The sequence below is a fragment of the Palaemon carinicauda genome, chromosome 22 (assembly GCF_036898095.1).
Source record: "Palaemon carinicauda isolate YSFRI2023 chromosome 22, ASM3689809v2, whole genome shotgun sequence".
Taxonomy (NCBI): Eukaryota; Metazoa; Arthropoda; class Malacostraca; order Decapoda; family Palaemonidae; genus Palaemon; species Palaemon carinicauda.
Genome location: NC_090746.1, coordinates 101471261 through 101498285, shown reverse-complemented (window position 1 = coordinate 101498285; position 27025 = coordinate 101471261). Strand labels below are relative to the sequence as shown.

The 27025-nt window shown below is 37.9% G+C and overlaps 1 protein-coding gene across 3 annotated transcripts in view; it reads left to right on the top strand.

The window, feature by feature from the left end:
- ThrRS (threonine--tRNA ligase) overlaps positions 1-19170 on the top strand; it is a 59564-nt gene extending 40394 nt beyond the window's left edge. For all 3 annotated transcript variants that reach the window (XM_068346590.1, XM_068346588.1, XM_068346589.1), the window contains 2 exons: positions 15942-16092; positions 17804-19170. In XM_068346590.1, coding sequence (XP_068202691.1) covers positions 15942-16092; positions 17804-18993 — 1341 coding nt within the window. In that variant the 3' untranslated portion in view covers positions 18994-19170. The remainder of the gene's footprint in view (positions 1-15941; positions 16093-17803) is intronic.
- The last annotated feature ends 7855 nt before the right edge of the window (positions 19171-27025 follow it).

Below are 27025 nucleotides of genomic sequence, written 5' to 3'. Positions count from 1 at the left end.
TTTTAACATTCCGGCTTATATATATTTATTAGATGCCGAGAGAAAAAAATGATTTATATCCTTTTTTATTTTATTTATTTTTTTAAATGTTATTTTAAATGTATTTTTAACAATGCAAATGTAGAGAATTTCTTTAATTACATATTACTAGCGTACTAATCAGCTTTTCATACAAACATCTTCCTGACAAATTACTCCCTTAGCGAATGAGGTGGCCACTCATACAGCTTTGAACTGGATCAAGTAGGGGGTATTGTCAGGGCTATTCAACTCGTTCCTTTGTAGCTGCTTGCTGTGCCGTAACCTACGCCAAACAAGGATGTTCACGGCGATAAAAATTATCACCGTTACAAACCAACTAGCCAGTAATATAGGGTGAAGAATCTCTTTGTAAGTCGGTGACAGGTGGTCCTTTTCGGTAAGTTCCATCAACCGCTTTGCCACACTTCCGTTGTAGGGGAGAGGAAGTGCGGGCATTGTAGAGGTCCACGTGAAGTTCGCGAAGTAAGCTCGTTCTCTGATGATTGTCCGTAGACCAGTCACCATGGAATTCGGGGAAGTCCCGATACAGCCATCTGCTGCGACGAAGATGTGGTTGAAGGATGTGGATCCGTCAGGGCATGATACATTGAAGCCGTCCTTGTCGTATCGTATCCACGAGCCATTATTTAGTCTGCAATTGAATTCTTTATTGTCAAAGGGATAAAGCTTATCCAGACAATTTTCACTTGTATGGGAGAGAGCACCGTCTAGCACTATACCTAACTCGCATGAATCCATCAAGTTTTTACGGAATTCAAATGAGTCAGCTGTACATATTTTTCTATCCATTGCGTCTGAACAGTGAGTTAATTGATTTAAGTCTTTAATGACCGTATATGTTTCCTTGTCTGGGGAAATCAATACGTGTCCTGTCAAACTGGATATTACTGGATTTGAGTGATTCGTCATGAAAGTCGGAAATGGTGATATCCTGTAAGATTGCCAGGCATCAGAAGAATCAAAGGGAATTGTAATCCTAATCTTGTTATTATCTACGTTTACTGTAATTAGGCTGTAATAAAATTCTAACCTATGTTCGTCTAACAAAGGAACATAGCCTAGTTTATCCCTTCCGTTCTCCAGAACTAATTTTAAGTAACGTATAGGCAACAAATTGGGCGACAATACACCTTTAGTTGCTAACGTGATAGCTTCTACATAATCCTTGGATTTCTCAATGAAATGTGCAATTCTGTTATGTATGTGATCTATCTTTGAATCATAATACGTTAATGTTGCTAACAAATCCTGTACTTCCATAATTTGAACGATATTATCTGAATGTTCATTTAACAAATCCATAATTTTATTGATTGAAGCTAACTGATCCCTTAGTTCTGACATAATCAATTCATCTTTATGAGTCAAGAACTCAATTTTCTTATTTTGATTAATAATTTTAAGACGATTGGAAAGTCCTAAACCTAAACTTGCAACAGACCCAAAGATGCTTAATGCAGCATAAATGAACGGATTCCGTCTTTCTTTTTGTTCGTGTCCTACAGTCCACATCAAAAGGTCATAAGCCAAAGATCCTGTCTCTCCAGTCTTATTTTTCAAGTCATCAGATAGCATCTCTGCAACTTTTAATGTTGATCCAAGCAAACTCTTAGTAGTCAAATGAAAATGTCTCCTATGCAACTCATCCAATGATGCAGAAAACCTTGAAATGGCGGTTCTTAAGCTAGTGACATCATTCTCTTGAAGAAAAATTGCTTGCATATGCACTTCGACAATTACGTTGGTTGACGTAATAAAAATGTCTTCTTGTCTTTCAACTATATTGCCATATTTAAAATATATATTCTTAGTCTTAGAACTCATCCCATACGAAAAAAATGTCTGAGCGAACAATATCACTCCCAACAACAAAAAATTCATCTTGGAAACCTGTAACGAGAAAAAATATATGTAATTACTCCTGTATTAAAAAGAAAACTTTTAGTCACAAAATAAAAATTTTTCCTCACTTCTTTTCCTCTTTTCTTTTTAATTTCTTATGTGAGACAATGGTACTATTCTCTCATCCGTGGGTTGGGCTACGTTTTGAATTCTAAACCTATTGGCCGTTAATGTTTCCAAAATGTTAAATGGGCCTTCAAACTTAGGTGTTAGTTTATAGTTGAGCCCTTTTCTGACATTGATTTGAATATAGATGTTATCACCCACGGTATATGTTTTAGTTGGTTTCGCTATTTTATCATGATTCCTTTTCATTATGATTTGTGATTCTTCTAAATTCTTTCGAAGGATATCATATCGACTTATACTTGTATTTATACATTCTTTTAAAGGATTTGATAGATTAGTTGTAGGCGTTAATACATGGAAAGGTGTTCTAACTGGGGTACCATACAATGCTTCATGCGGTGACATTTTAATTGATATATGATATGAATGATTCAGAGTACTCAGTGCCGCCGGTATTGCAATATCCCAGTTGGGTCTGATCCCCCCAGTGTTACCCTCAATATATTTAATATCTTCCTATTTGCTCTTTCCACTAGCCCATTCGACTCTGGGTGATATATCATGGTATTGATCTTCTTTATGTTGAGGAATTCACACAATGAGGTAAGAAAGTGATTATTAAATTCACCACCCGAGTCTGAGATTATCATGTGTGGAATTCCATGTTTACAAATGTAACACTCGTAAAACTTCCTAGCGCATTCAATCGCAGTTTTAGTTTTAAGCGCTATTAGTTCTGTATATCGAGTTAAAGCATCTATAATTACTAAGAGGTGCTTATTTCCTCTGTCTGACTCGTAAAATCCTGTTAACAAATCTAAATGTATTCTTTCAAAGGGTTGATTGGGAACAGGATAAGCTCCTAGGCTGACAGGTGTTTTCGTATGCCCTTTGTTTTCCTGACATGTGCGACAATTAGCTATGTGTCTTTTTATATCTGTAAGCATTGTATGCCAATAAAACAATGATTTGGCTTTCTGTGACATTAATGAGAACCCAGGGTGTCCATGTAATGGATTTGAATGCAACCAATTCAGGACAGTGGAAACAAGTGAGTTTGGTACTACTACCTGGTCGTTAGTTACATGTGGTGTATTGCGGGTTTTCCTTGTCACAGTCCTACACAGAATATTATCTTTGATTACATAATTCTGCTGCTTATACTTTATATATTCCTTTTCTTTATGATTGCCTTTCAAAGCATTTATAATTGTTTCTATTTTCTGATCTTTTCTTTGCTCAGTCTGTAACAACTCAGCACTCCAGCCTAAATCTTCTTGTTCAGATATTGTTTTTACAATAGGCATGGATGTTGATATATCTATTAATTCAGCTAAAGACTCCGTACAAGATGACACAGGGTTGCGTGATAATGCATCCGCAATGATATTTGCTTTCCCAGGTAAATACCCGATTCTTGCGCCAAAATCTTGAATGATTAAATGCCACCGAGTTCGTTTAGGGCTGTGATTGAAGCCTTTAAAGAACTCTGTTAGTGGTTTATGGTCAGTAAGAACCTTAACGGGATAACCGTAAATTATGAACTTAAAATGCACTAGCGAATTAACAATAGCTAGTCCTTCCTTGTCTATTACTGCATACTTACTTTCGGAAGTTCTCAATTTTCGAGAATAGAAAGCTATCGGGAAAAACTGTTTATCATATTGCTGAAGCAATACCCCTCCTACTCCTAAGTCTGAGGCGTCTGTTGCAATGAAGAATTCCTTACCGAAGTCAGGAAATTTTAAGATAGGAGAACTACACAGTTCATCTTTCAAAGTATTAAATGCCTGTTGATGTTGCTCAGACCATATGAAATCTACGCCCTTCTTCGTAAGATCAGTTAAAGGAGCGGCTATTATTGAATAGTTGCGTATAAAACGCCTGTAATATCCACTACAACCCAGAAATTGCTGTATTCCCTTGACATTAGTAGGTATGGGAAAATTACGTATAGCCGACACCTTATCATGGACTACTTTAAGACCTTGGCTTGACACCATGAAACCCAAATATATTAATTCTGTTTTGAAAAATTCACACTTACTAATCTTTACCCTTAAGTTATGTTGTCTTAATCTCTGTAGTACTAGTTCTAACTTACGTAGATGTTCTTCTAAGGTGTTGGAAAAGATTACAAGATCATCCATATAGGCATGCAATATATCCCCTAACAAGTCTCCAAACACTATGTTAATCATTCTTGTAAATGTTATAGGAGCACAACGTAAACCAAAAGGCATCCGTAAAAATTCATAATGTCCCCTGGCTGTGCTGAAGGCTGTGTATGGGATACTATCTTCTTCTAATGATATCTGGTGAAAGCCTTTAAGTAAGTCCAAACTGGTAAAATATTTATTCTGACCTAATAAAGACAAAATATCGTCAGTACATGGCACTGGGAATCGATCAGGGATCGTTTCCTCGTTTAGACGACGAAAGTCGACGCAGATACGCCATGTTCGATCTTTTTTCGGTACAACTATTAAAGGAAAATTATAAGGGCTATTTGATTTTCTAATGACTCCTTCCTCTAACATTTTACCTACTTCATCATTTATTTCATTCTGGAATTTCATAGGGAGTCTGTACGAGGGTACATATATAATTTTCTGTTAACCTTATTTGATGCTCGATCACATCTGTTTTTCCTAAGGATCCATCCGTAGTGGAAAAGACATCTGTATATTTATTTAAAAGTTCAAAAATTTTCTGCTGAATTTCTTCGTCTTGAATGTCCTTACTGATTTTATTTTTAATAGATCGTAAAAGGGATTCATCCGCAACTGATTGAGAGTGATTGATTTCAGCAACGGTAAGAATACGATGTTTATAAACTTCTACATCCAAGATATGTTGATTTTTGTGAATTACTAAAGTGTTATTTAAATGATTACAGACTTCGATATTACATTGCTGATGTGAGCCTACTGTATAAATAGCTTGTGTGACAGACAATCCGTTGGTTTTCAAAGTATCGGAAAGGATTAATATTTCAGATCCCGGTAGTGTTTTCTTTATTTGCACTATTAAATTCGAAGGTATGTTTGGTTCGATATATTGCGTGCAAGATGATATTACGGGTGAACGAGAATTCTGCTGGGTCGCGTATATTATTTCTTTATTAGTGAGACAAGTTATTGGTTCTTCAACGTACGTTACGGTTACATTTGTCGTCTCCTTTTTATCCAAAACTGACTTTAAAGTATTAGAAGACTTATAGAATTTCCCTTTGATATACACGCCGTGCTTTGCAGGAGCTAAGATAATGTTTTGATTTCCCATAGATGGGTATCCTATAATTACAGCTGGATACATATTAATGTTTTTCACAACAACAAATGTATCGGCAAACGTGCGATTACCGACTCTGAACTGAATATGAGTTATGCCTATGACGTTCAATTCATTATTTCCTATACCTGAAAGTCTGATTCCTGATTTTTCAATCGGAAAGTTCGAAAACAACAAATGATGCGTCTTCAAATCCATAATATTACGTGGACTACCAGAGTCAAAAAATAACGTAAAGGATTTGTGTTCTAAATTTACAGCATATAAGGTTGGCCGTAACTCATTTTGGCTTATTATTGTATGAATTCGTTGCAAATCTACGGGAGCATGCACTGTTTTACTTAATTCGGCCGTGTGTTTCATAGGAAAATCTATTGTCTCACAATTATCTGATAAAACATTAAATTGATTATTCAATACTATTGATGTTGACATAAATGACCTTGACCCAACATCACTCTCTTCCCCTCTAGAGTTAACTATGTGGTATTTGCTTTGCTCTGCACATTCTGAAAATTAGGCTGACTTTGCGAGGTCTGGTTTGACGGCCCAGGCTCAGCGATATTTGAAGAAGTGTTTGTTTGTTTCGGACTCTGAACTGCATTGACATTTTGTTGTTTCTTCTTATTGTTAAAATGAGGATTTTTCTTTTTATTTCCATATGGAACTGACTGTGGAATTGACTGTGTATTTCTAGGATATTGTTGTGTCTTACGCGCGTAACATTGACTATAAGAATGTGATCCTGTGTTGTGAACTGAACAAAATTTCGTTCTACAGTCTGCGCTTATGTGACCTTGACGTTTGCAGTTGTAACACGTCACTCCCGCTACTGGATTGTTAATTACGTTCACTGTTTGTGGTTTTGTTTCATTCTTTGCAAAAACTTGAGTTAACACGGGATCGAGATCTGGACACTTGGACATGTGTTTCTTTATCTGTTTATAGACATCCAATTCCGTACTTGCAGGCATTAACTTCTTATCAAAGCACCGCACTAAAGCTTCAGGCAACATAAGTGTCATGCAAGTTAAATACATTAATCGTAAAAAATCTTTCACGGAGATATTATCGTCAGTAACCCAAGTGGAATTACCTAAAATGTCCTGATATTCGTTAAGCCTATCAGCTATGAGAGCTGCTCTCTCAACAACATTAAGCCGATTCATAGTGGCTTGATTAAGTGTATTTCGTAACGTTAACACTACATCCAAAGCTTCCTCACCCCCATAGATCGCGCGTAACCTAACTTTGAAATCATCCCAAGTAACTGCTTCCTGAAATGAAACTCCTCTTAAATACGCACTCGCATCCCCCTTAGAAAAATCTATAAAACTTTTAGCTTCTTGTAATTGTACAAAAGGATCTACGATTTGTTTGGCATTTAAATGGGCATCAACGGATGAAATCCATGACTCCACATTTTGTGGCAAGAACCCGTTGACACGGCCTTGAAAAGGAAGGATTGCTGACCTGGCATTTACAAGCGTCACAATTGGAGGAGGATTAGCCTGGCCTACACCACTAGGTCCAGGGGTAGGGCTGACAGGAGGAGCCATGACTGCTGTATTTTTTTTTTTTCTATCTCTTTGACCCCTTTCAATCCTATCAAAATATCTATATGAGTACAGACGCCCACTGCGTAAACGCATATGTATAATAAAATTCCCACAACAATGTTACTAATCCCAATACATTTCCCCCCCAAGAGTTATGAAAGAAAAAGGAATTAGCACAAAGAAAGAAAATTCTAAATGAGAATTCGGAGTTTCTTATAACAAAGTTTAGGAATTCACTCACCCCAGTAATAATTGACTAACGACTTGTGATAACTACACTTCACTGCCCAAACTGAAATGAATACAAAATCTCTGTACTTAGCTTTATATGAAGTCGACTCGTCGTCTCTCTCTCTCTCTCTCTTGATGTTTTGTTAGCGATGTCTCGTTCTAGTTTCTTGTTGAATGTAGTTCTTCCTGGATATGTTTTGCAATTGTTGAACGCCAGTCCTTGGGTTTCCTAGGATGTTGATTGAAGATTCAATTTGTATACTAACATATGTTGGTGTTAGCATTTCCGTTGGACTTAGTCAAAATTGTAGATTCTTGTAGATAGTTTTGAGTTCTTGAAGATCTTTATCAGGTATTACAGCTTTTATTTTGAAGTCTTGAAGATCATTCTCTGGTTTTACAGCTATTTATTTTGAAGTCTTGAAGATATTTCTCTAATTCTTAGAGTTTAATCGCTGTCTTAGAGTTTAACCGCTGCCACCATTTATTGGTGTGCTACTGTCTTAAGCACACATTTGAGTATGAGTTGTTTTCAGATGTATTTAAATGGTTTACTGAATACATCTTAATGGTTTTTAAGTTTTATTGTGAATAAACAACTGAGTTAAACATCTCCATCACTGGAGGAAGCTGTGTTGGTCCACATGACCAATTCTGGTGAAGTTTAGATATGAACTGAACAAATTACCGATATCCCAAATATCGTATACTTGCTTTAATTTAGCTAAGTGACGGAATCGGAAGACACCTGCATCCGGTGACGTCACAAACTTTCACACGAAGAGACAATGTGTTGACATTAAGAAAGAATGGCAACTTAGCAGTATACATTCTGCTTACAATTTGAATGACTACAGCAAATCTCACGGTTAGCTCTTCCAACCAACATGACATATTACGTCATTTGTTTTAAACATGTAATATTACTATTCTAACTATTACATATGTACATATGAAAGATTTAATTTAACATTGTTACTGTTCTAAGTATATTTTTGTTTTTTCGTTTATTACTTCTCTTGTAGTTTTATATTTCCTTGTTTCCTTTCCTCATGGGCTGTTTTTCCCTGTTGGAGCCCTTGGGCTTATAACATCTTGCTTTTCTAATTAGGGATATAGCTTAGCTTATAATAATAATAATGATAGTAATCTCTTTTCATCACATGTTATAGCCATTTCAGTCATTGTGTTCTCAGCCTTTTTTCAAACCTTTGGACAGAATGCCAACTCTTCCATACACACATCAACTGTGAATCTTGATTTTTAAATATTTAACTTAGCCGGTGAATATATAATAGCTGCAACTCTGTTGCTCGACAGACAAAAAACAGTAAAAACTCGCCAGCGATCGCTATACAGGTTGCGGGTGTGCCCACCAGCGCCAACTGTCGGCCAGATACCACTCTCGATGTAAACAAAGACTCAATTTCTTCTGTCGACTTGTCGACAAGACGTACTTTTACTCGCTGTAGAACCTGGAGTTTTCTCAACATATTTGGTGAAGTACTTCATTTTGGTTTGAGCTTTCGCAGTGCAGGTGTTTTATCTTCATCTTAAATCTTGAACTCGTTTTTGGATAGATTTAATTTTTGATGACAAAGAGAGTATGGACTTTCTTTGACTTTTAAATGGCCGACCCTTCCCTTAGACGGAAGTGTGTGTAGGCTTTTAGCAATTATCTTATCACGTTATAAATTAATTATAGATTTTCCTCTATATATTTTATATCTCACCGCCTTTATTAGGCCTCTTCGATTAACTTTCCATTTATAATAAACATAAAAATAAATTTTAATGATTTGTTTATATGCGACCTTTCCTGAGAGTAGGCGGTCCTAACTTGGAAACCGAAGTTAAACAACGTTGAGCCCTTTTCAATCGTAATAGCTTTTAAAGAGCTAATGATTTAAAACTTTTTAAATGAATATTTTTATAAATATTTTATGAAAGATTTTCTTTGAATAGTCTTCGTACTGTTTTCAAAGATGAACTAACGTTTAGTTTATTTATGCTACGCAGTTTGCGCTCTATCGTTACGATAGAGAGAGAGAGTATCACGGTTTCACTTTACAGAAAGAGTAAATCGATTCTGACGTTTTGTTCATTCTTCTTTCAAAGCTTAAATGTTTTAAATTCTATTTTAAAGGAACTTTTTAATTGAAAAACCTTTCAGTTTTTTCCTTTGGTCAAATAACATGTTTTTTTGACGAAACGTAATTGGGCTCTTCTCTTAGGTGCGAAATCAAGAGAGAGAGAGAGAGAGAGAGAGAGATAGAGACGGAGGGAGAGAGAGGAGAGAAAACGTTCCGTTCAAGCGGGTAACGTTGTTCTCGAGTTACTCTCGTCCCTAGTCTCTGTACGGGGAGAAAGGATAAAACGTTTTTAGTTTTATTCTCGTCCCCAGGCAATGTACGGTGAGAGATTGAAAACGTAGTTTTGAATGAACTAGTGTTTAGTCTCTTCCCCAGCCACTGAATTTTTTATCTTAAAAGATGTTTACTGTGTTTTGCTGGTATTAATGTGCTTGCATTATACGACTGATTTCGCATTTACTACCTTTTGATGAGGGTAGAATTGCGTGCTTCAGGTAGATATCAGTAAAAGTTTCGATTTCAGTGAAATAAGTGCAAACAGAAAATCGTAGTGATAAAGTGATATTGCGCAAAGTGTTACAGTGTTGCGTAACCGAGGGTTCGTCTGTTCGTGCCTGTCGTTCACCTAGTCCGGGACCTCTTGCAAGCTCCCAAGCCCAGGGGAGAAGTAATGTCGTACGACTTATGGGTTCGAGAGGCCTTGATCAGCGAACAGACGTTCCCTCTATGGTATCGGGTGTATCTTACCAAGATCTCCCCTACCATGAGGCGAGAGAGACAATTTTCTCCTCGTCATCCGAAGGCTTTTCGCATAAGAAACCTGAAACAAGGTTTCGAGGCCCTTAAGCGAAAGTCAGTCCTTTCAGGACAGGTCCAGCGTCCTGGTTGTAGCCATTAGGACAGCTCTGACCCTATGCAGTCATCGGAAAACTGCTCGCCGCCTAACAAAAGCGTAACACAGACTCCGAGAGTCTTTTTGTTGGCAAGGTTTTGCAGTCACAGACGTTACCCTCGTCTCTTACCGCAACCATTTCCGTTGATCCTAAATGGGTTGTACGGCAAGACATGCAGAATAAGCTTGCCTCCCTTATGGAAGACTATTCTGCCGATTAGTACGTTGAGCCTAGCCGTTTATCTCATCGAGATCCTGGCTTTCAGCCAACCTAACGTTCCTTTGTGCGTCCTGGTGACGTTGGCGTAGCTAAGTCACGTCAGTCAGGTTGTTTAGAACCACACTCGATGCGGTCTCGTGTGGATTTTCAGCCACATTTGGACGTTAGGCCACTTGCTGATGCTCCTGTTGACGTTCAGGACGTTCGCTAACAATCGGAGTTGACTTGTTTTGACGCTGAGCGTCAACCTCCGCATTCTAGAGTTGTTTTGACTGCTCAAGCTAGGCGGTCAAAGCAGTCTCGAGTGGACGCTGTGCGTCCTCACGCACCTGTTGTTGTTGACAGTTCACAGACTGTCAAGCAGTTACATGACGTTGCGTCCTGGTCTCTCTCACCTGTTGTTGTTGACAGTTCACAGACTGTCAAGCAGTTACATGACGTTGCGTCCTGGTCCGCTACTAATGCACCAGTGCGTGTGGACTCTGCTTGTAAAGCATTGCCACCACGGTAGGTCTCTCCCTTGCTTGAGACTCAGCTATTATCGGACAAGGTTCCTTTAGATGAGGAAGTTGCTGTTCCCCCTCCTACTGATATTCCCTTGAGGACTCTGTCAGACGGAGAGGAGCCTAAAGCTGCTTAGCCCTCTATGGACTTTAATTAAATCATGCTGATTTTTAAGGATCTTTGTCTGGATCTTTTTGTAACTGCTGCTCCTCGTTCGCCTAAACGTCAGAGCTTACACTAGGCCTAGCTACTTCGAAGCCGTTGTTTTATAAGCTAGTGCTCTCTCGCTCTCCTAGAGAGCTTTACGTTTGCTAGGCGACTGGTTTATCACCAGGAGGAGTTTGGGGGATACAGCCTTTGCTTTCCCTTCTTTTAAACTGGCTTATAGAGCGAGAGTCTGATATGACACGAGAGAAGTTCTCGGCTTGGGAGTTCCTGCCTCTGCCCAGATAGACTTCTAAAATCTCGTAGAATCTCCCTGGCGCCTGGCCAGGAGACGCTCCAAGATTTTACAGGTCAACTTCACAGCTGTTTTCGAGCCTTTGAAGTTTTGCTGTACAATTATGTCATGCATAAACAAGGCTTTCAGGGATGGCTCCAATGATCTGACAGCCACGTTCTCTGCAGAGACAAGTCCCTCAGGGATGGCTCCATGATTTGGCAGCCATGTTCACTGCAGGAGTACGTAAGAGGCAAGTGCGCTCAATGTGTTCATTGTCAAGACAAACTTCGCGATGAAGTCTACCAGGCTGTCTTGACAGCATTTATGGAAGGCGACTGGATGGTCTCTCTCGACCTTCAGGAGGCATACTTCCACATTCCTATGCACCCGGATTCCCAACCGTTTCTGAGGTTTGTTTACAGGAATGTGGGGTACCAGTTTCGAGCTATCGGAGATCAGAGCCTCCCTGTACTTGGACGACTGGCTTCTCAGAGCCTCTTCCAGTCATCGCTGTCTGAAGGATCTCAATTGGTCTCTAGATCTGGCCAAGGAATTGGGACTCCTAGTCAATTTGGAAAAGTCACAGCTGGTCCCATCCCAAACTATTCTGTATTTAGGGATGGAGATTCACAGTCAAGTTTTTCGGGCTTTTCTGTCGGCCCCCAGAATAGATCAAGCCCTGCTCTCCATCCAGAAGATGCTGAAGAAAGAACGCTGCTCAGTCAGGCTGTGGATGAGTCTGGTAGGGACGCTGTCATCCCTGGAGCAATTTGTATCATTAGGAAGACTACACCTCCGTCCTCTTCAATTCCATCTGGCTTTTCACTGGAAAAAGGACAAGACGCTAGAGGCGGTCTCGATCCCGATTTCCGAAAAGATAAAGTCTTGTCTGACTTGGTGGAAGGACAATATCAGCCTAAGAGAGGGTCTTCCCCTGGCAGTTCAGATACCCAACCATGTTCTCTTCTCGGACGCATCGGACTTGGGCTGGGGCGCGACGCTGGACGGTCGGGAATGCTCAGGTCTGTGGAACTCGAGTCAGAGGAGCATGCATATCAACTGCAAGGAGCTTTTGGCGGTTCATCTGGCCTTGAGAAGCTTCGAGTATCTCCTTCAAGGCAAAGTGGTGGAAGTAAACTCGGACAACACCACGGCCTTGGCGTACATCTCCAAACAGGGAGGTACCCACTCACTGACGTTGTACGAGATCGCAAGGGACCTGCTCATCTGGTCAAAAGATCGAGGCATCTCCCTAGTAACGAGGTTCATCCAGGGGGACTTGAACGTCCTAGCAGATTGTCTCAGTCGGAAAGGTCAAGTAATTCCAAATGAATGGACCCTCCACAAGGATGTGTGCAAGAGACTTTGGGCGACTTGGGGTCAACCCACCATAGATCTCTTTGCAACCTCGCTGACCAAGAGGCTTCCAATCTATTGCTCTCCAGTCCCGGACCCAGCAGCAATACATATAGATGCCTTCCTCCTAGATTGGTCACATCTGGATCTTTACGCATTCCCACCATTCAAGATTGTCAACAAGGTGCTGCAGAAGTTCGCCTCTCACGAAGGGACAAGGTTGACGTTAGTTGCTCCCCTCTGGCCCGTGAGAGAATGGTTCACCGAGGTACTTCGATGGTTAGTAGACGTTCCCAGAAGTCTTCCTCTAAGAGTAGACCTTCTACGTCAGCCACACGTAAAGAAGGTACACCAAAGCCTCCACGCTCTTCGTCTGACTGCCTTCAGACTATCGAAAGACACTCGAGAGCTAGAGGCTTTTCGAAGGAGGCAGCCAGTGCGATTGCTAGAGCAAGGAGAGCGTCTACCATTAGAGTCTACCAATCGAAGTGGGAAGTCTTCCCTTCCGAGACTGGTGCAAGTCAGTTTCTGTATCCTCGACCAGTACCTCTGTAGCCCAAATAGCTGATTTTCTCTTATACCTGAGAAAAGGACGATCCCTTTCAGCTCCCACTATCAAGGGCTATAGAAGCATGTTGGCATCGGTCTTCCGGCATAGAGGCTTAGATCTTTCCAACAATCAAGATCTACAAGACCTCCTTAAGTCTTTTGAGACCACTAAGGAGCGTCGTTTGGCTACTCCTGGGTGGAATTTAGACGTGGTCCTAAGATTCCTCATGTCAGATAGGTTTGAGCCTTTACAGTCAGCCTCCCTGAAAGATCTCACTCTTAAGACACTTTTTCTGGTATGCTTAGCCTCGGCTAAAAGAGTCAGTGAGATTCATGCCTTCAGCAAGAACATCGGATTTTCGTCAGAAAAAGCTACTTGTTCTCTGCAACTTGGTTTTCTAGCCAAAAATGAGCTACCTTCTCGTCCTTGGCCTAAATCTTTCGATATTCCCAGCTTATCGGAGATCGTAGGCTATGAACTAGAAAGAGTCTTATGCCCTGTTAGAGCTCTTAAGTTCTACTTAGCTCGTACTAAACCTTTACGAGGCCAATCTGAAGCGTTATGGTGTTCGGTTAAGAAACCATCCTTGCCTATGTCAAAGAATGCTTTGTCATGTTTTATCAGATTGTTAATACGAGAAGCTCATTCACACTTGAGTGAGGAAGACCAATCTTTGCTTAAGGTTAAGACGCACGAGGTTAGAGCTGTAGCAACTTCCGTGGCCTTTAAGCAAAATAGATCTCTGCAAAGTATCATGAACGCAACCTATTGGAGAAGCAAGTCAGTGTTCGCGTCATTTTACTTAAAAGATGTCCAGTCTCTTTACGAGAACTGCTACACACTGGGACCATTCGTAGCAGCGAGTGCAGTAGTGGGTGAGGGCTCAACCACTACAATTCCCTAATTCCATATCCTTTTAATCTGTCTCTTGAAATGTTTTAATGTTTTTATGGGTTGTCCGGAAGGCTAAGAAGCCTTTCGCATCCTGGTTGATTTGGCGGGTGGTCAAAGTCATTTCTTGAGAGCGCCCAGATTAGGGGTTTGATGAGGTCCTGTTGTATGGGTTGCAGCCCTTGATACTTCAGCTCCTGGGGGTCTGTCAGCATCCTAAGAAGATCGCTGGGCTCCGTAAGGAAGATGTACTTACAAGGCAGAGTAATCGTCTAAGTCGACTTCCTTACCAGGTACCTATTTATTTTGGTTTTGTTATATTGATAACTGCCAAAATGAAATAAAAAACTCTTAGCTTATACGATGTAAACATATTTAACTCTGGTCTCTACCCACCTCCTTGGGTGTGAATCAGCTATTATATATTCACCGGCTAAGTTAAATATTTAAAAATGATATTTTAATTATAAAATAAATTTTTGAATATACTTACCCGGTGAATATATAAATTAAACGACCCTCCCTTCCTCCCCAATAGAGACGCAGTGGGATGAGAAGAAATTGAGTCTTTGTTTACATCGAGAGTGGTATCTGGCCGACAGTTGGCGCTGGTGGGCACACCTGCAACCTGTATAGCGATCGCTGGCGAGTTTTTACTGTTTTTTGTCTGTCGAGCAACAGAGTTGCAGCTATTATATATTCACCGGGTAAGTATATTCAAAAATTTATTTTATAATTAAAATATCATATTACATTTTAAGGTCACACATTTTGAATTCCCTCCATTTTCTCTATTCGTGTTTCTGTTGCCTAGAGTAATACTTTATAATCCTGTTCTTATGTACCTACCATAGATAGGTCTTAGCTTTATCAATGGTACATTTTCATTTTCCAGTAGTCTAGCTGTCTCTATTTCTTTCATGATGTAGCCACTCTCATTATTTTCTAAAGACCTGCTTCAAACAATTTCCAAAGTAAAAAAAAAAAATCTACCTCTTTTAAAACATGTCCATGTATGACAACAGGAATCTCAACTCCTTACCATTCAAAATCTTTTTTTGTGATTATTTGTAATGCCCAATACCTCCCACCGTCTGATACATTTATTACACAATGCGTGTACAGAATTCACTCTGATCTTTCCCACAAAAATTGCATGGTTACTTTCCTAATTGAACATTTTCATTTGGTTTCTTTCCAGTCATCATTAACTTTTTGCTGATGTCAAATTTCTGTCTTCTTTCCGCTCTTCTGATTTTCACTACCTCCCTCTTAGAATCTGTTGATAGCAATAGGTCATCTGCATAAATTAGCTACCAGAGCCCCCTTTTCTTTCACTCCTTTTTATTTATAACTACAATAAACAGCTTCTATTGCTACTGCTACATTTCTTTACATTTCTATCTAGAATAGTTGAATGAAGTGCACTCAATATTAATTATGGTGAAAACCTTTGTTATAATCATACTCCACATGCCGCAGCCATTATATTAAGCTGAATGCAAGCAAGTTGCAGCAAACTACTCGGCAAATTAAGACAGCTTATAGCAATTTGATCTCCATAACAGATATGATTTTATGACATCGTATTTTCTATGCATTACTGACTTTTGTGTTTGCAGTACAGTAGATCCCGGTAACTTGAATTGTGACAATATAATATAGGTACATGTTGAAATACAATTATTGAGGGAAGGAGATGCAAGAATGAATTTTTGTTCAGCCTCATTAATTTCGTAATCAGCTGAGCTATTGATGAAAGGAATCTTTCTCTCATGATGATAAAATGTTTACTCAATATATTATGTGGTTTTCTGGTATGTGTGGATGAAGATTATATTTTTGACTACCAGTAGTTTGTTTGAAGTTGAAAATTGTATAATTTTTTATTCATAGGTTACCAAGAATTCTTCAGCATACTGGGAGGGGAAAAGTGAAGCAGAATCATTGCAACGAGTCTATGGCATCAGTTTCCCTGACCCCAAGCAGTTGAAGGAATGGAAACACTTCCAAGAGGAAGCAGCTAAACGTGATCATAGGAAGTTAGGTAAGACTTCTGTCTCTTCATTCTGAATTTAACAGAGAAGAATTCAGTATTTTAGCCTGGCACGGTAACTTCCAGCTTCTCACGAATCTTTACTTAATGCATTTGGATTGTTTCTACGTAAAATATGAACCATCGTCCTTTAGGCAGGGAATATGTTTTCAGGGTGATCTAGACCGTTGTTAAATCATTCTAACGAGCAGTCAAGCAACAGGTGGCATTGAGGCTTGCCTGTCCACCTGTCAGAATCTCTCCACTTATGTTTTTGGCCATATCAAGTAAAAATGTACTGTTGTGCACTTAATTGTACTTTTCATTTTATCTTGCAAGAAGTTATTGCTGGTTTGTGATTGTTATGATGTAAAACAGGACACTCATACTTGTGAGGGCTGTCTTTACGTGTGGTTTTTGTTAAACTGTCTGCAGATGCACACTGTGCTGCTTGCTAGGAGCATGATTATTCGCAATCATCCCTGTGTACCAAGTGTAGGTCGTTGCCTCCTATACGGTGTCAGGCATATACTTTGATGGGGAGAAAAGGAGCTTTGCTTCTTTCTTCCGTTCATTGGGTGTGAATACTAACACTCCTCCTACATTTATACCCCTGTCCCAGTCCCTAGGAAGTATGTATCAAGATCAAAGAGCCCTTGAAGCTATGTTGGCAGACTTCCAGGTTTTGGTGGTGTGTAGGGTTCCCCCCATGGTTGCTGTACCTCATTGAAGATAGGAGGCTCTTCTGTGTTTGTGCTACCACTGATTTTGAGTGTGACCTAAGGAAGGTTTTGACCTCCTTAGGTGTTTCAGGTAGCCTCTATAGTGCCGGCGTCACCCCTAGTGATGCTATTGGTGAAGGGTGTGGTCAGTGTTTTCCTGGTGTTGGTGACTCGTAGGATGTCTACATTGTTGCTCCAGCTCAAACTTTAGCATGGTCTTTTAATGGAAGGTGATATACATCATCTTCACTTTTTACGACCTACTCAAGCTATCCAATTTCCATTCTATAAGTAAAATATAGTTCAATGTTCATTCATTCCATAATTATCCATTTATTCTTTTATAAGTTGTGCTTGTTCTATAATCTTTAGTATACTGGTTTTTTATATTGTGTACTTTGTGTAAAATGGCCCATAACATAAGCATTCATTGGTGAGGAGTCATTTGATGCTATATCGTGTTATGCTTATGGGGAAAGTTTATTCAATGTTAAAACTGTTCTGGAACAAATTGTTCGTCAATGTCCGATATATTATTGTACTGTAGAATGATATAGTATAAGGAAACATTGAAAAAATTAGTAATACAACTCTGTACCTTTACTCTTTTTTTTTTTTAAGCTAGGAGTTTTATGCATATGGTTATGAATTCAGAGGAAAATCCAGTTTTTATAATTTTAAATTATTTAGATTTGATTCTCGAGTGAGGTTTGTAGAAAAACTAATGATAAATGGAGGAAGGGAAATCTGTGTGTTTCAAAGTTACATGGGTGGAAACCATTACAGTGGAATATGTCAGCCAAACTGATCAATGTGTTATTGTAAGATATAAGTGTTGGATTTTCAGTTATGTGAGCTTTTTTAGGGTAATAGAGTTGTGTTAGTTAATGGTGTACCATTTCTCATTTTTTAAAGTTTATATCTTAATAAATACGATTTAGATTTTTGTACCTAACTTTCTAATGATTTATAATATTAAAAGCATCTTTTATATTTTTCAGGTATTCAGCAGAAACTTTTCTTCTTCCATGAACTCAGTCCAGGAAGCTGTTTCTTCTCTCCTCGAGGAGCTTACATTTACAATACTCTGGTGGATCTTATTCGCGGTGAATACAGAAAGCGAGGATTCCAGGAAGTTATCTCCCCAAATATGTATAATACCAAACTTTGGGAAACTTCAGGACATTGGCAGCATTATGCTGAAAATATGTTTTCTTTTGAAATTGAGAAGGAAAAATTTGCCTTAAAGCCCATGAACTGCCCAGGGCACTGCCTTATGTTTGCCCATACTTCTCGTTCATGGCGAGAGTTGCCACTTCGCTTTGCTGATTTTGGCGTTCTTCACCGTAATGAACTTTCAGGTGCCCTAACTGGTTTGACCAGAGTACGAAGATTCCAGCAAGACGACGCTCATATTTTCTGTCCCCCGGAGATGATCAAGACTGAAATTAAAGGTTGTTTAGAGTTTCTCTCCTCTATCTACAAAATCTTTGGGTTTGAGTTCATGTTAAAACTGTCAACTCGTCCTGAAAAGTTTTTGGGCGAGATTGAAATGTGGGACAAAGCTGAAGATCAGCTTCGAGCATCCCTTGATGAATTTGGAGCCGAATGGAAACTCAACCCTGAAGATGGTGCTTTTTATGGACCAAAGATTGATATCACTGTCACTGATGCATTGAGGCGTCAACACCAGTGTGCCACCATTCAGCTGGACTTCCAGCTTCCCATCCGTTTCGACCTGCATTACGTTTCGGAGACTGGAGATAAGAAGCGACCAGTAATCATTCACAGAGCTATCCTTGGCTCCGTTGAGCGGATGATCGCCATTCTCACCGAGTCATTTGGCGGGAAATGGCCGTTCTGGCTCTCCCCAAGGCAGTGTATGGTCATTCCTGTTGCTCCTCCTTTTGATGAATTTGCTATCAATGTCCAAAAACAACTTTACGAAGCAGGTTTTCAAGCAGACTTCGATACTGATGCTGGTGATACCATGAATAAGAAAATAAGAAATGCACAGCTTGAACAGTATAACTTCATCTTTGTTGTAGGCGAAAAGGAAAAAGAAAACAACACTGTCAATGTACGCACCAGAGATAATAAAGTTCACGGTGAACATAGCATTGAAGACGTTATTAAGAAGTTGTCTGCTTTGAAACAGAATTATGTTTTAAATTGGGAAGATTCATTTTAACCAGAATTTTTTTTTCGTAAATATATATCAATTTTAATCACATACTTCATTGGCCCAGTACTCTACATTATTGTTTAATGTATAATACAAGGTTTTCACTTGATGACAAATCGATTAAAAGGGAATATGTAATTTTAAGCTTTAAGTTATAAAAAAAATAAAAAAATAAATCTGCAATGTGACGATTCTTGAACCTTTGTTTTCTGCTTCATGTATTTTGTTTGGAAAAGTAGTATCTGGTTATTCACAACTAGAATAATATACTATACTGTACTATATAACTGTCAAAATAGGATATCTTGAGCAGAGATTTTTTCAATTGAAATATTGCTGCTGTTGTATTAAAAAAAGGACAGTATCTTGACAGTAGAGAAATATGGATAATGTAATGAATGCTTGAGTCAGCAACTACTACACAGTGATAATAGAAATTATATTAAAAATATATAAATTTCAACAGACAGATTTTGATGTAACTGAGTGTATTAACAAAGAAGAGTTTTATTTTGCAAAGGCATATAGAGAGGAAAGGTCCCCTTTTTTCATTTGTTTGATGTCGGCTAACCCCCAAAATTGGGGAAGTACCTTGGTATATGTATGTATTATATAAAGTATTTCTTATTAAGCTGTGATATGTGATATAAACCATTAAAATTTATTAGTTCCCTCACACCCTCCTCACAGCAGTTACCTGATGGGAGGGGCATATAATTCCTGTGTTCTTTAATTTGGAAAGGACACGGAAAAGGCCCACCAAGAGCTGTTAGGGGTTTTACCGATGCTTCAGTTTAAACTAATTTCAGTTCTTTATTAATTTTACATAATGATTTATGTATTTCAGATTGTCCATTGCATTCACATTTTTCCAAACTACCATCCTATACATAATAAAAGGTATGCACTTAATTCTAAGGTACTGTATTTTAGAAGTTTTATTCCAACTGCGACCAGATTATGAAATGATCTTCCTAATCAGGCAATTGAATCAACAGAACTTCAGAAGTTAAAGCTTTCTGTAAATCCTTTTCTGTTGAACGGATTGACACAGGTCTTGCTTTATAATTTATTCTGTATATAACTGACCTATTACTGATCTTCACATTCTTTATCTTTTATTCAATACTTGTATATAGTTTACTTGTTCCCATATTTCCTTTCCCCACTGGGCTACTTTCTGGTTGGAGCCCTTTGGCTTATAGAATTCTGCTTTTCCAACTAGGGTTTATCTCGACTAGTAAAAATACTAAGGGTTTTCTATGAAACTTCAATGTGTTAAAACCCTCCCATAGCTATTGTTCACTTACTCTCACCAAATGCTTAAACATCCAGCTCTCCCTCTGAGAAATAAAACCCCTATTTCTTACCTGTATCTCGTCCAATCACATTTTAAACTGAAACTGCATTTCATACTTTGATGGATATTTTACTAGTATCAAATTGTATAACTGTGATTATAATGATAATTATAAAACTAACCTTGCCTTTAGTTTTTCCCCTTAGAAAATCCGCTATAATTTCCAGTTTTGAAAACTTATACTCATGTAGTTGTATGGTCGCGAGCTTATTCAAACATCAATTGGTAATTGAAGCTCCTCATTATGATGTAAGTTTGCCATTAGTTTTTCAACGACTGTACCTCCAGTATTTTATGCTTTTTCTTTTCACTAAATGTTATGGAGTGCATTTCATACTGTCCTTACAGCCATAAGATTTTTCTGTCCTGAAATCCATATTTAGAAGGTAAATTGCTTCATATTCTTACAAGGATACAAATGTATTTACTCCAGTGTCAATTTTCTACAACCAGGCAAAATGAAAAGGTACCTATTAGGTTACGAAGCAACTCCGTTACATGCTACTGCGAGGAAAGCTCCCTTCTGGTTGTGTTGTCAAGATGGTCGCCCTCATGACACCTTCATGAGTCGGGTCGAGATAGATCCTCATTCACTGTGGCCAAACTGCCATAGTAAGGGGTGTCCCATAGAATCTCCATGTGAATATTGTAGAGAGTGGCCGTCGTCTTCCCTACAATATTCATCATTGCCAGACACCCAATTGTAGAACCTGCGCCACAGAGAAGTTTCTTTTAAACACTAAAGATATAAATATGCCCTTAACGTCGTGAGCTGTGGGTCTGTGATCTAGTTGAGGAGAACCAGAATTCAGGGGATGGTCAATGATCTGCCGAATCCATGCGGAGATCATATTCTTCAATATTATTATTATTGTTATTATTAGCTAAGCTACAACCCTAGTTGTAAAAGCATGATGCTATAAGCCCAAGGGCTCCAACAGGGAAAAAGGTGTTCCTTTCAGGGATCATAGTACACGAACTACGTACCATGGAGGCAGTCTAATGTCCGGCTGAGGACATACATTTGAGACTAAGAGGAGAGACAATTCCAACGAAGAGGAACTATTACTGTAACTCCTTTCAGTGTAAAGGCAAAGCTCGAGGCTGAGTGGTAGCCTTTCACGAGTGAAACCGAGAGGAGGTTTTCCTCCCGAAGGTATAACAGAAACTCTACTATCACTCAGATAGTGGTATCTAGAGGAGCGATACCCCTTCCACGACACCAACCACAGAAGACTGCTTACTTTGCCTGGTAGACAGCAGATGGTAACCAGACATCCTTTTGGGGACAGGTTGCAAATGGTTTAGTAAAACAGTAGGTTTGTCATTGCTGTCTCAGAAATGGATACATAGGACCAAACAAGGTAAATGAGTTTAGAGGTAGAGGCTAACGGGTAGTCAACCTTTGTTGACATAGATACATAGTTGTAATGCCAGAACATCTACATACCTGGATAGAGACAGCACAATCAAGTCGTAGTTTGGCCAAAGCACCAGCCACCTGTTGAGATACTACCACTAGAGCATTATTTGGTCTTGTGACTACTTACAAGTAATTCATTTGCTAAATTTGTTTACACATACCAAATAGACTGACCTATTCTTTACACATTCTCCTCTTTCCACCCACACCTGATAACACTAAGCTAATTAAACAATTATTCACTCAAAGGGTTAATTACCACGATGAAATTGTTCATACTTTCCACCTGGTAAGGTAAGAGTAGGAGAAACTTTAGCTATGGTAAGCAGCTCTTCTAGGAGAAGCCAAGGACACTCCAAATTCCAACCAATTTTCTCCAGTCCCGGGGAGTGCCATAGCCTCTGTACCATAGTCTTCCACTGTTTTGGGTAGAGTTCTCTTGCTTGGGGTAAACTCGGGCACGCTGCTCTCTCTCTCTCTCTCTCTCTCTCTCTCTCTCTCTCTCTCTCTCTCTCTCTCTCTCTCTCTCTCTCTCTCTCTCTCTCTCCTGTTTTTGGGGATTTTTATTTTTTTTTTTGAGTTTTTAGTTTATATATGATAGCTCTAATTTAATGTTGTTACTGTTCTTAGTATATTTTATTTTGATTGTTTATTACTTCTCTTGTAGTTTTTTATTTTTTATTTCCTTACCTCATTTGGCTATTTCTACCTGATGGTGCCCATGGGCTTATAACATATTGCTTTTCCTGGTTGGGATATAGCCTAGCTTTTAACAATAATAATAATTAATAATGATAATAATAATAATAATAATAATAATAATAATAATAAAGACGGTGAATATACTTAATCCCACTGAACGGTTCCTTGACGGATAGTTTCATCAATGCCTTCTAAAAATCTTACATCAGGTAACTGAAGAATGCCATTGTTAGTTGTTTACAGCTCCCATACATTCTAAGTGTTTGAACATCATGGATTCTAAATTATTTTAGGATTTTTTTAATGCTTAAAGGATTTTGTATATAACACTTTTTGTTTAGAGATGGGAGCGACTACTGTACTTGAAGTTATATGCGGACAAAAACAGTTTATAGCGAACGGTTCCAGACAAACACTTCCCGCTAGTTTTGTGACCAGAGTTGTGTAGTGAAGGTGTGAATTTTACGTGTTAATAATGGTATTTTGCAATGGTAGTTCGTCTAAGTAACTCCAGCATGTTATATGTGGCAATTAAAATGCAGAAATGAATCCTCTCGTTTCTACAGATCTGTAAAACAAACCAATTTGCCCCCTTGTATATTCCCTGCATTGAAATTCATAGCAAAGATTACTGTTGAAGCAAAAACGATACAATTGGCGTGTTTTGGATAAGGTAAGTCTAATTTATAGTACATAAGGTATTTATATGATACTTTAAGTACTAGCGAAACTGGAATTCGCTATAAGAAATGGACGAGCGCTGGCTAGTTTTGGTATTTTTCTCATGTTTAATACTAATAGGGGCTGGGGCGTGATAACTTACGTATCGGTCTATTGAATTGTGAAGTATGGTTTTCGCTCTTAAGTCCATTGTTTACATCTGAGAGACTGAAGGGGACTTATTGCGAATGCGTTGTTTCCAATGAGTTTGCGTAACTTTCTGTGCATTTACAATGACGTATTTGTCAGGTGGTGTTTTTAAACCAATTAACAGCTTACAAGTACTAACTCATAAGTTCCTGGATGTTGTACAGCAGCCTTTTTTTCCCCACCTTCCTCTTCAGTTTCAACTTAACCACCATCACGTAAAGACGTCTCCAAGAGGGAACTTGAGGGAAGTTCATCAATTTATTTCGAAATTTAGTGTAATTTCATTTATGTTGGCAATTGATCATGTTGGAAACACACTCCGTTCAGTGTAAAGCTATTGGGTGCTACTATAGCGTGAGGTCTACCGCCATATGTCGCCTACCCAGGCGGAGGGTGAGGCCTACCACGCGACAAGCTTGGACCTTCCGCAACCTAAATGCCATGGGGTACCAGCATTCTACAGTGAACCACCAGCAATATTATGGGGATCCAGCGACAGGAGCACACACACAGGCAATTGAGCGATCGTGGTTGGACGCTGAAACGATGATTCTGAAGAGATTAATGCGAGGTGTTGGTCGTCAGCTATTCCAGTCTCATCTTGATTATTTTTGCTGGAAGGTGATGAGAAAAAATTCCAATGATCTATTTGTGTCTTTCTTAGAAGATGTACGAAGTGTGTACCGCTAGGATAAATGTATGGAAATATATGATAACATGTTTATTTTTACCTTTATTCCTTTTTTTTAATGTAATTAGAAATCCAATTATCTATTTAAGTCATTTCTAAGATATGTTTAAATTAAGTGTTTATTGCTTAAACAAATGTATGAAATGTGTTTTATCTATGAGGGACAAATAATTTAGCAGTAGACCGATAACATGTTTATTTTTACCTTTATTCCTTTTTTTAATGTAATTAGAAATCCAATTATCTATTTAAGTCTTTTTTAAGATATGTTTAAGTGTTTATTGTTTTGTATCGCTAGAATAAATATGGAAATATATGATAACATGTTTATTTTTACCTTTATAAATTTTTTTTTCAATGTAATTAAAATTCCAATTATCATTTTAAGACATTTCTAAAATATGTTTAAATTGATTGTTATTGCTTAAACAAATGTAAGAAATGTGTTTTATCTATGAGGGACAAATAATTCAGCGGTAGACCTCACGCTATAGTGCTAACGGGAGGTAGACCTCACGCTATAGTGTGGTAGACTTCACGCTATAGTAGCACCAGCTATTGCTACCCATGTGAAATTAAAAAATAGCCACGAAATAATGCCTCAAAGGTCCGTTTCTGACTTAATTTTTCGGGGAGACCAGCACATTTCTACTGCAAAGCTTCTGTAAATATTGCCAAGACAAAAAGGTAAGACATAAGGTAAGGAATTATTTGCGATTTACTTTATCATAATGTAAGTATTTATTTGTGATTTACTTTTACTTTGTGATCTGGTAAGGGGCATCTGGCTAGCGGTTGTGGTCTGGGATGGGGGCAAGCCCCCGGCTAGGGGTTGTGGCCTGGGAACCACTAGGTTAGGTTAGGTTTGGTTTGTTAGGTTCCGTAACCTTTTACAAATTTCAAGAATGATAAATAATCACATTTTGGCCCGTTTTCAGCCACTTACTTGATCCATATATTTTTCCAGCTTGTGCTTATTTTGCATTTTTTACCATTATTATTTCTGCAAATCACTCTTTTATGACATTTCCCCTCTAAGGTCTCCCATAATTGCCTTTATATAAGGGGGTCCTAAAACTCATGAACGGGTGGTTTGCCCCAATAATCTTGGTCAGAAATGTATAAAACACAAGATAATGAGTAGGAAAAGTATATGGTTCATGTTTTTGGCTAAAGATTAAAGAATCATATATTTACCATACATAATCATACTCAGCTCACTTCATAAAACTTCATAAATACGACCATTTTTTTTTTTGTATATTGCATGTTTTTCTTGAAAGTTCATAATCAGGTGCATGAATAAACATTCTGTCTATTCCTCAAACCATTTTTGTTATACATGAATTTGTCATCAGTGAAGGTTGAGAGTAAATTTTGACATTAAACCAAGGGTATTTAAAGGGGAATCATTGGCTATTATTATTATTATTATTATTATTAATTGCTAAGCTACAACCCTATTTGGAAAAGCAGGATGCTATAAGCCCAGGGGCCCCAACAGGGAAAATAGCCTAGTGAGGAAAGGAAACACGGGAAAATAAAATATTTCAAGAGCAGTAACAACATTATACGATAACTAGAACGTTAGGCTTGTATTTGGCTACTAAATTCTCTCGACTTCATTCGATTTTGAGGAATTTTGATTTAGATTATCGATTTTGGTTGGTTCGATTTTGTCTATTCTCTCGAGACGAAACAGAGAAAAATCATTGATTGCAATTTCGAAATGTACAAGAATAAGATTCAAATGTCAATGACAAATGTAATGAGTATACTTCAGAATATACCATTTCCATATTCTTAGAGGGGAGATTAGAGTTGATATATTAACAAGAAATTACTGAAACACAATGCACCCTCTAAATAATTATGGTTGTATTACGAAGCTTACTTGTTACGTTAATTTTGTCATTGGTACTTTATTTTAAATTGATTTCTCCTATATGATTTTAAATAGGTCAACATTAGGCTACAACTCTTATTGTTATGAAATTAAAAAAAGATTTTGGACATATTTCAAAGGAAAAAGTTGTACATTTGAGTCTTAAATTATTATGCTGGTGGCGGCCTGGCAATAACAAACACTTTAGTCCAAATTTTAAATATTTTGATGTTCAATGAAAGAACATTTGAAATAGAAAATATAAGAATACTTACATAAATATACTTACATTATTGCATTTAAACAGAGAAATTTACTTATATTAATGGTTAAAAAATACATAAATTGTTTGTACATCCTAAGTTTTATATAAAAAGAAAAAGCTGGTTTTCATTGACATACCTCAATTGAGAAACCCTTATTCGTCATCAGTTTAATTCTGTGTGGTGCCAATTATTTAAACTCTAGAGTAGATTTGTCGAGAGAGTGCAACCTATATGGGATATGTTATGAAAAAAATGAAAAAAAAAACTGAGCTTGTCACTTCAAAACTTGCTTTTTATGTGTTTTTTTTTTCTCTCTCTCTCTCTCTCTCTCTCTCTCTCTCTCTCTCTCTCTCTCTCTCTCTCTCTCTCTCTCTCTCTCTCTCTCTCTTCAGTTAAATATATTATATTTCCCAGAAAAGAATTCAATAGTCGTAATGATATATTAATGATTAAGTGAATATATTAACAATTAACCTTTAAAGCAACAATAGTATTGATTTTATCGTTACTTAATACCAAAGTTATAATTCTAGAAGAAACTAAAGGAAAATAAAACTATAGTGGTGGGAAGACAAATGATTTAAGTTTTGGTGAAATTATATTGATTAAAATAACGTTTCAATAACCAGTAGAGTTCATGACTAAGAGTGTTATTTGAATAATAATATAACTTTCAATGGATAAATGTATAATGCAGTAAGTCACTAGTCATGTTTTTTCCATTATTATTATTATTATTATTATTATTATTATTATTATTATTATTATTATTACAAGCAAAGCTACATCCCTAATTGGAAAAGCAGAATATTATAAGACCAATAGATCCAACAAGGAAAAG